At 43.6% G+C, this 10842-nt stretch overlaps 1 protein-coding gene across 1 annotated transcript; it reads left to right on the forward strand.

Moving 5' to 3' along the window:
• The first annotated feature begins 686 nt into the window (after positions 1-686).
• LOC143188361 (uncharacterized) lies at positions 687-10811 on the forward strand. The gene is made up of 4 exons (XM_076392569.1): positions 687-702; positions 760-1049; positions 1104-1636; positions 10678-10811. The coding sequence occupies exons 1-3, from the start codon at positions 687-689 to the stop codon at positions 1617-1619; spliced, it is 822 nt and encodes a 273-aa protein (XP_076248684.1). The 3' UTR covers positions 1620-1636; positions 10678-10811.
• Positions 10812-10842: the final 31 nt, after the last annotated feature.

Raw genomic sequence — 10842 nt, forward strand, 5'->3', positions numbered from 1 at the left:
AATAACTAAATGTATCTACATGACACACAGGGGATAAAATTGCTCCTGAAAGCTTAAACAATACCAGGCGTACACATTTATGTACGCCTCATCTGAGAGGGTGCAGAATTTGTGAAGAGAACTCAGACGTTCTTTCACAGACACGTGACTGCCTTTGATCAGTCTGGGCCAGACGACACTCGTGCCGAGATGTTCTCGTACGAACTAAAGTCGGATAGGACATAGGACCTCCTCAAGCAGGAGGTGCGGATAAATCAGGATCGAAGAGGAGGGAGGTGGATGGCAGAGAGTGGAGCGGCGGATACAGCGCAGAGCAGCCTGATCAGGGTGGCGGCGGCAGTAGCGACTGGCTATTGATTTCAAGGGCTTCCTTAACCCCCCGCTTTGCCGCTGAGTGCTCGACGGCTTCAGGTCACCCCGAAGGGCTCCTGGTGCCCGCGACTAAAACAATTCCACTCGTTCGGTGCCGCTACCAGTCGACCCATTTAACGCGTTTCCTCTCGTGACTCCAACTTCTCTTCCCCAAACCTTACGATACCATTTTCCTCTCCATAATCTACATTTCAACCTTATCCCCTAAAAAGCCTAACAAACAATATCTCAATACTCGAAGACACTGCGCACAGATAGACCAACGAACATCGATCTCATCCTGCATCGGTTCAGAGGTTCAGACTCCTCGAACGATGGACGCGGTCTTGGGCCTGCAGTAGTCGCGACCAGGCATTAGTCAGACAGTCGACGAGCCAAGGAGGTAAGGAGGAACGCTGAAAGTGTGGCCAGTGGAAGACGTCCCAAATAAGGGGGTTCTTCAAAATTTCGCGGTTAAGTGGCCGTCCGAGGGTCGGCGGCGAGATGATCGAGAGGGAAGGCAGAGAGGAGGGGGCGAAAGAGTAGGGGTGTCGGGGATCCTGGGTAGGCGAGCACCCGTGGTGGTTACGGTACTGCGCGAGTCGGGCCGAGCGCAGACGGATCGCGGGGTGAGCCGTCGCTCGGCATACGTCGAACTAGGTGCCCCGCGTTGGGGCGTCTCCTGCCATCGAGCATCGGTGTCGTGCAGTCGATCGGGGGACGACCACCGCCTTCTTCGAAGCCACTGGTAGTCCCGGACCGTGACGGAAGTGGACCGAGGGCGAAACGTCCCGCCGACTCCCAGTGCTCAGACGTACGTTGATATTCACCGAGGATCTGTGGTGCCCAGCGCAGCCAGACACGGCGACGACGATGAGAGTACGAGGATGGTACTCGTGGTAGCGCGACCACAGTGCGTCGTGGCTAGTGCGGGCGTCGGCGTCGTCGTCGGTTGTGCACGCGATCGGACGAGCAAGGAGATGGTGTCCCCGGATCGTATAGAGGGAAGTGACTTGGTTGCTAACGTTGCTGCTGCTGTCAGTGCCGCGTACGCGTACAACGTCCTCGACGTCGCCGTAGCCGTCGTCGCCAACGCCGCCGCTGCCGTTACCATTGCTGCCGTCACCACCGCTACCGCCACCGTCAACGCTACCGTGGCTGCCACCGCCAGTCCCGCCACTGCCAATACTGCCGTTTTCGACGACGCGATCATGACCAGCCTCCTTGCTGCCAGCCAGGCTTCCAGCGCGACTCGTCAGCGGGTCTAACCCCCCGTAAACCGACGGTGAGTGAAAATATTTTCTGTTTCTTACCCTGACCCAGCCCCATCGTGTCTGCCCCGTCCCCCTGACTTCTGCCCTTTAAGCTTGCTGCTTGAAGAGACGCGTTTAGTGAAGAGACAGAAAGGGAGGAAGAGGAAGAGTGAAATGATATGCGGATGGAAGAGAGTTTGAGAGAGAGAGACAGGTAGATCAGTGGGAATGTTATATCTAGATAGAGGGAGGAGGAACTGTGAGGGGATGATCAAGGATAAAAGACGAGAAGCGCGAATAGCTTTGAAGATTCTATTCCTTTCTCGCGTACTCGATCGGAATAAGATTCCTCATTTCATTCTCCGCGATCGTCGTGCCCCGGCGACTCGACTCCACATAACCTCCGTCAATCGATAATACAAGACGACGGCACTCGCGGCGCTCGGCAAGATCGGCCTAGGAACGAATACAGCCCGCGTTCCTGGGTCGAGCTGCCTGTCAATGAATCCCCTCAATATTCCACCGTCGATTTTTTTCACCCGTCAACAATCGCTTCGAGCCACGGAGACACTCGCCCTCAGCGAGCCACGAAGCCAAGAGGTCCGTCTGATTGGGCGGTGAACGCGTACGCGCCCCTTGCTCGCCCCTTGCTCGCCCGGAAGTGTCTTCGTGCCAGAATATATCCTGCTCCTCGGTGCTTTATGACGCTGCTTCAACCTCGCCCATGTTAATTGGCGAGGATCGATCCTCCTGGAAACGATTACACGGCCGCGGCAGCTCACGGTCGTTCGATCGCGTATTCGAGATATCCTGTTCGCGGGCGGAACGCGCTACCTCGGGAACTTGGTAACGCGGCCAGCCAAGCAAGATAATCGGGAGGAGGGTGGGCGGAGATAACGAAGATTAGCTGTCACGACGGAACCGCGTCGCGTCGTGTGAACGCCATTTGCGTGAGAGACGCAATAAACGATGGCACTTTGGGCCCTGAACGCGCGAACGCATCGCGACGATCTACATACGCGTGTTGCGCGGACCGGATGAATGAATGGGAATAAAACGAAGTAGGTTAACGAGCAGGATCGGAACGTGTTCCAAAACGCGATCCCTTTGACCTTATTCTCGGTCTTATCGACGACCCTTATCTCGGGGGGGATTGAGACCGAGGAATTTCGTGGCTCGCTTCGGGATCGAATCGAACGTTCGCCACTTGGACGGTTTCTTCGGATCCACGCGTCGCGAGCCGTGCCTATTGTCGTATTGTTATCCACACGCGAGCTATACCGCTCCGACCCCCCGGGAGTAATCATACGTATCTAGTTTCTGGCTCGAATCGATGTTTGCAATTGTGTTACTTGGAAATGGCAGGGGCTCCGCGGAACCGTTGCGCGCCGGCACGAAATCGCCTCGAAGAGAAAAAGGAACGGTTTAGCTTCTTGCCGATTTCTGGCTTTTTCCTTCGATGGTGGATAACGATCGTGACACGGCGTGCTTTCGCCGCAATTCCATCGCCGAGACTGCTCTCGAATTACCATTTTATGGATCTTTCCTGGAATACCTTTGCAAGGTTGATCTCCCTGTTAAGCCTCGATCGGTAGTACCACTGTAGCGTTGGTAATGTCGTTCCGCTGGGAAGGCATTTCTCCAGGGTTTTCTTGCTATTCTTTTATTTCTGTCTTCTTATCGCGACACGTTTCGACGGCACGCCGCGACAAAAGTAATGCATTCGTGCGTCATCGTTTTCGGAGTTGCGCGCTGCGCTACGGAACTATCGAATTGGAATAATCCTCCAAGAACAATGAGATCGGTCATTGGTGTTCGGTGGTCAAGCGTTGGAGGTCCTGCGGGTGCTGTCTGCAGTAGCCCGGGACACAGGACAGCGAAACATCCTTACCCCCTGCGTCTAGTTCATCGATAAAAGCTTACGCGTGCATGTGTGCGCGCGTACGTGTTCCCTGATGGCTGCACACGCGAAGTGCATACTCCTTGCGCCTCTGCGTGCATACTTGGGCGTGTGTAGGGGGTGTTTCAGAACCCTAAGCGCGGGGTTAATTAAGTAATGAGACTCGTGAAAAAGAATGGGAAAGTCTTAATAAATGCGCATTAGGCGTGAACTTTATGTAACTGTGTGATGAGGAAAGTCGCATGAGGAGGGTGAGTTACAAGGTTACAAGGTGGCTACATTTTGCAAAATTGATTATCGAGAAAGAAGAGTCCTGCGTTAAAAGGGTTTATCGTAGGTTTACTTTGCTGGTACGAGTATTTTTAGATGGTGGTAGTTATTCTGATGTAGGTTACGGGCACTGGATTAAATATAATTGTTTTTGCAATTTTTTGGGTCAGAAGGGATCGAAGTTGTGATAAAATTCATGGGTGTGAAAAGGGTCTTACTGGGTCAGTGAGAGAAGATAAGAGAACATTCTTGTAGATAAGGAATGCAGTGAACTATAAAATTATTAATAAATTCTTTATAGATTCACGATAATGTTATTAACAAATTACTATATATTTTAAAACAGTGTAGTATTTGGAGTTATAAAAAAATAACTCTAATGAAAACTAAAATGAACAAAGTTACATATTTTTTTTACAAACACATCTACTACAATTTGTTTCCTACATCAGATATTTTAAACCATTGAAATGCTTCATTATCAAACTTTCATTTAATAAAACATCCAAACGCAAAAAACTCTCAAAACAAACTTTTTTAATGAATCCACAATCGTTCTCTACTATTGCGAACCTGTTTATTGAACCAACATGCATACATCGAGTTAAGTGTACGAAACATGTACAATAGAGTGTGTGTATCTTCCTGATTAGTTTAAAGTAGCACAAGCCAGAGTCTGCGAGAGGTGTATGCAAGGGTGTAATCCATCTTGTACTGGATATATCGAGCGAAGAAAACGCCCTTACCGAAAATAGAGTACGTGACTAACGATTGATAATTAATCGCGAATGGTGCAATTAACGTTTATAGTTCGCGTGCAGGTCTAGCTATGATTAGATACAGAAAGCGCGAGGAAACGAGTATCCAATCCATTCAAGGATTCTTTTCCCCTTTGGAAATAGGCGAAGGGGGCGGAAATCGCTTGAAATACCATTTCCAAGAAGTTTCCCATCGCTTTGACCGCTTAACAACGTAAGGATACCGCAAAGCGGCACGATGTGAAGTGATAACTTTCAACGAGCATCAATCATCTGCGGATGTTCCTTAATAAATCACGAAAGTTCCCAGTAAATTTGACAAGCTTCCCCCCCGCAAAGATTTCACGAAAGAAGCGTAGCTCAACCAGCGTGTACACTCGTGACCTACTTACTTTCGTGTTTACTTGATCGATCTTACGCGTATATTTTTTAAACTAAATTCTTTTTCTGCCTCCCTGCGGCGGTGATCGTGCATCCTCGTACCTGTTACGATCTAGGACGCCTCCTTGCTCGCCGTTACTATCTCCATGTGAAAAAGGCTTAGTTTCTTCACCTTGTTACTTTTCAGTTTTATCGCTAATCTTTTATTTCCCTCCCGCTACACTCATGCATATCGTACCAGTATAGGTGTGCCCGAGTTCGATGCAGCACCTGGATCTTCCAGGTCTGCAGCTTTTAAATCACCTAAAATCCACGAGCACACGTACACACGGATACACATGCACATCTGGGACACATTCCCTAACAGGGATCGCTACAGAGAATGCTGCGAAAGCAGCTCGCTGTTTTAGGATTTACCATATATCGTGGATATTATGGATGGGGTATATAGATATAACAGATAAAATGTATTTCCCGAAGGACCTGTTGGCACCTCGCCAACCCCCAATGTATTCCCGCGTCGTCTTCATCGCAACGTTGCGATGTTCTATGGTGCAGAAATGAGGAAGGCCTGGCTCCGACGTTTGCGAGAGCGCATCTCATTGATCCGTTTAAATCACGAGTGCTCGAAATACTGGGTGGCTTGGAATATCTAGTGCGTTCCAGAAGAGGGGAGATTCTATACGGATGAATAGGCGGAAATTGGGAAGCAAGATTTCTTTTGTGAGGAAGTTCACTTTTGAGAAAGAAGATTTTAAGAGTCTGCTCAACGCTAGCGTATCTAAGGAAATTAAATTTATTTGTGTACGATTGCAGATTGCACTGTATCGTAGTACCTATTTCTTGTATTTTAATTTTACCTTTATAGACTAATTTACAAGCAAAAATTTTCTATACAAAATGATGAGTTATTTTTTATTAGTAAAGCAGCCACATATTTTGAAATATTTTGTACATATCTCTCTATACACGTCAGATATGATAATGTGCCGCGCTACATTTCCTTGCCAGCTCCGCAATCGAATATTTCAATTTCAAGGCGAACGTCGATGAACGCCCATAAAAAGGCATAAATTTCGATTATTAATGGGACCAACTGTTAATCCAAAGTAAGTATATGGCGTCGAGCATTGTTTTACATTTATAGTACTAGTGAGACTGTTTCAAGAGAGATTTCTGAAGGCCAGCGTAGCGTAAATGCCGCGCGAATGTAGGTTGTACACCTGTTACTCGACGAAAGCGTTTAACAACAAGCGTTGTTTTAAAATATATTGAACTTTCAGTCGGTTACATGCTTTTTATTAATGAACAGCCATATGATTATTGTTGATACGAATGAAAGTTTCACATCGCACGCTTTGCTGTCTGACTCTCTAATTTTCTCCTCAAAATGTGTAACAAACATCACACGAATTTATTAGAGAATGATACAAACCTTTCTCTTTCATGTTGCATTAATTCAAGTGAAATTCAGTTTCGTTTTTCGATTACTTTGCGATTCTAAACTTTTACATTATTTTTCTTTCAATAAAGACTTCGAAATAAAAGTTAAAAAATCGAATCAGTTTCAATAAATATGTCTTGTGAATTATTTTCGAAATAATTTATTCAGCAGTAAAAAGGAATATGATGAAAAAAATGAGGGTAGAAAAAAATTGAGATAAAAAAATAACTTTTACTTCGTGCATACGATAATTTATATCGCGATTATATGACGTCGAGCGAGCACTATTGCAACGGGAGTACAATAAATTTACGTAACTCGGTTCACCGATACAGTATGCACGATACGTTACCCTCCCCACCGATAAATTTCATATTTCCTTCGACGATGAATAATATGCACCGGCGCGACATCATTCTCAATTTTGTTATGAAAGTTTCCGCGCGTAATACAGTGAAGCGTAACAAATGTCCATCTCCTAGGAACGCGAAGACCTTACGAACTTCGAGAGTTTGCTCCCCCGTGTTCCTTCGGCTGCCTGCAATTCATCGATTTAGGGCGACAGAAATTGTCGAGAGGAGAGCTCCTCGAGATGCAGGAAAACAAGTAGAGGATTCTCCCAAAGTATTTCAACCGACTTTTATAATAGCTCGTTTCGTAATCCAAAACGAAAACTCGAAACTTTTATAAGGTTGGAATACTTTAAGCAACTGAAATAAATATGAGAGAAATTGGAGCGATTTGAATGAACTGGAATGAAATTGAAGTAGGTCGAATAAAGTCGATTTCGGTTCAAGTAGCTGAAATAAATTTCAAGTTAAGATCTATTCCAACAAATTGGAGCACTTAAGAAACCTAAATCTGGGAATATTGAAAAAAATTGCTAGATCTGCAGTATCTTATATTTTCCACTAATTCTCAATGTATGTAACTCTATAAATTCTCTTCTACAATATTTTTTAAGTACTGTCACAAACTGCGCTTAATTTTATTTTTCTGACAAGCCTCTCAAATTTTTCATTTCACAAAGGTTTTTATTCTCTATATAAATCAGACGCAAAAACAAAACATAGAAATTATTATTTTGAGAGTTGTTTTTGAGTATGATTTAGACAGGCAATGAAAATCTTAGTGAATTTAAAAATTTAAGAACCTTGTATAAAAATAAAATCAAGTACCATATAGTTCATGAGAGTACTTGAAAAAATTGCAGAAGAAAAACAGCTGTTCGAACTGACTGGAAGGGTTTCGATACCAATTATTACATCAAACTCGCTAAATCGTTTCATATTTCATCTCCAGCGCGCTTAATCTCACAGTAGAAGCGGACAGCCAAGGTACGGCACATAAGACGACTGCGAGAACTCGCAAGACCCGTCTGGTAACCGGACAGCGGGAGACACGTAACGTGGCGTTGCTCTTCAACCGAGAGAGTGACGAAGACGGCGTTACTGAAAGCGATCAGACGGAGAAACGAACACAGGAGGGGAGAAAGTCTCCGCATTTCGTTTAATGTTCGACGTGAAACGCGCAACGAGCTAGCTCATTAGTAGTGCGAGATTCGTCGAGCAGTTGCGTTCTGAGCTTCTGTTCTCACGCGTCGTGAATCGGTCATGTAGTGTGCGTTCACGTTCCTCTTCCGCGATTAACAAGTTCTGCGATTAAACTGTGCACTCAAGAAGGCTAACTCGCTCGTGACTGCGATGCCAGCGTACACCTGGATTTCGATTCGATAGAAAACGCGCGAACTCGTTGCCGACTCAAATCGGGACAACGTCCGAGGTCTCGGGTCGCAGCATCGCCACAGAGAAGGCCGTCGATTTTGATTCGGTAATTATCCACGGTGATTCAGAAAGCGGAAGCGCAAGATTCTCAACGGGCTTTCATTCAGGAGCATTTCACTGTGCGCCCACTATTGTTGTGGTCGAACATATCGACACAGGGGACGAGCGAGAGGAACCTTTGTCGCCCGTTTATCGCTTCATTGCTTGTTCGTGTTCTGTTTACGTCGGGTTTCATGGTCACTATTAATATCATGGATGATTCGTCTTATATTAAAAAATACGTAGATGGTGCTGGTTTATGGAAATCGATGCCAATATTGGAGTCGATTTTTTGACCTTCGAGTGATATGGTGTCGGTTGTATAACATATGTAATATGCTAGGATTACTGCAGTGCAGTTCTGTTATGAAAAAACGATTAATGGTAATGTACAAGAGATTTACAACCTTTTAGTTTATTGAAAGTACATTATCCACGAATATTTTTCATAGTAAATATTAAAAGTTGAGTTAGTATAAATGTTGCAATTTGCACCATATCAATTAGGATTCAGGATACATGTGTTTTATTCTTCTGTTTTGTTAAGTGGAAACGTCATTATCGCTGGAGCGATAATATTTCTATTTTTGGTATCAGTGTTCCCGTTTCTCTCGAAACTTTCTCTACAATGTTTGAATACTGTTTTATCGAAGTTGACTTAGCCACCGAAAAGGCGTTTCTTTTGTTTGAACTATCATTCTTGCATGTGTTTGGTTGGACAGAACAAGTTTAATCTCAATGCAAGTCCATTTCGCTACGATTTTAATCCTTCAGTTCCAGTTTAGTTCTAGGCCAAGCTCTGTCTCAATCTAAGTCGGTCCAACTGTTAACTGTCTGTCCTGAAAACTTCTGTATTACCTTCGATTCTTTAAATCCCTTTCACCGTACGAAAATCCTTCACAATATGAAGAACCATACTTCGTATTCTCTTGTTAGTATACTCCTACGTTAATTGCTGTGCGATAGCCATCCATTATAGTACTTATATTAATCTAGGAAACGAGCATATTTCTACATCTCAACATAAATCGAAATTAGTTTTTCTCAATGAAAATAAATTAGTGGGATATTAAATTAAATACATAAAATACTTAGCAAATCCCAAATTTATTTCTACTTACAAAAAATTGAATTTACTCAGAGTAAAATTTTCTCTAGAATCATATCATAATGAAATTATCATTAAAATAATTTTCCAAATTTATTTTTCTCAAATTAAAATCTTCCTTCAGAAAAGATTCATTTCATATCTTTTATTTATTCTAAAACATAAACTATTTTTCTCTTGTCGTCACAAATTCAGGCTCATCTTATATTACGTATAGTAAATAAACATCATTACTCCTTCATGGATATACCAACGACGCAATCATTTCGCATTCGTGGAGAATCAAAAGGCAAACTGGTTTTAGGACGATGTACCGTGAAAATTTCGTCTCGCGAGCGTTTGTGGTCACCGAGACAAGGTCGTATTGGAAATTACATCTGCGGTCTGAGTAATTATACATTACTAGGCCGTGTTTACGACCGTCTTTGTGTCGTGGAAACGCATTCACGATTTCTTCAACGAGCGTGCCTTTTCTTTCGTCGAAATTCAGGTTCAGACAAATTTCACCAGTAGCATTTTCTTCATTCACCTAGATGCCACGAACGACGAGTCGACAGCAAAACCGTCTCGATGAAAAATACAGGAACAATTATCAACGACTGGAATGCTAGGTCTTTTCCAAGCTATTTCCCCTTGACTTTATCATTTCGTTTTGTAACGAAGTCTCCCAGTTTTTTATCTTCTGTTGGAGCAACGTCGATGCCTACGATCGTGGAAATTCTTTGGAGTCTATAGTGTTGCGTGAACGAATTGCGCAACGCTATCAGAAGACAATTTCATGTATGACCTTAGGTGATTTAAACCGTAAATTGTTCTGCAGATGGATACGATAAACTTGATTAGTGATGCTTGATAGCGAAATATTATTTGTTGTGGTTTCGGAGCAGCAGTGAATCTGAGCTTCTTATTAACTTCTAAGGAATTGTATGTTCATGTGATTATGTTTTGTCTATAGAGAAAATATTATGGATATTATCTTGGCTATGCCAATGACCGTCTTATAAATTACGCGTTAATGTGATGACTGTTCTCAATATATTTATTGAAAATGTAAATAATATGTTAATACCATTCTAAGGAACATAAAATGGATAATACTTCTAACATTATCCATATCTTTGCAAAACAAATTTAAAAAAATATCGGCGAAGATATACCTACTACCTATTACAGATATTAAAATATTAATTAAAACAAACTTTAAAACTAATCTTTCTCAACAAAAGAAGCCCAGAGCCTCCGAAACACTCTATAAACCTGTATATTTTTGCTACCCAACACTGATAACAAAACACAGATAAGGAAAACTACTCATCACAGAACTTTAAGCCTTTTATGGTTTACTTATCACTAGCATTCATTATAACGAGTTTTCCTTTTGGTTTACAGGTTCCACATTAGCGTACGCGCCTTCTGCCAAGCCGGAACAAAAGGCCGATTCGTGGAAACTCGTGGCTCCAAGAAGCTCGCGATACGCCAGTGATCACAATCGACCACAGTGGAAATCCCATCGATTTCTTCATCGCACGTGGATCGTGTACCTTCCCTCTCTGT

This window comes from Calliopsis andreniformis, chromosome 2, assembly GCF_051401765.1.
Source record: "Calliopsis andreniformis isolate RMS-2024a chromosome 2, iyCalAndr_principal, whole genome shotgun sequence".
NCBI lineage: Eukaryota > Metazoa > Arthropoda > Insecta > Hymenoptera > Andrenidae > Calliopsis > Calliopsis andreniformis.

What these genes read in the sequence shown, in the direction of transcription:
- LOC143188361 (XM_076392569.1), top strand. An exon ending in TCTCCTGCCATCGAGCATCG is followed by an intron (nt 1,050 to 1,103) that starts GTGTCGTGCAGT and finishes AGCCACTGGTAG; the next exon opens with TCCCGGACCGTGACGGAAGT.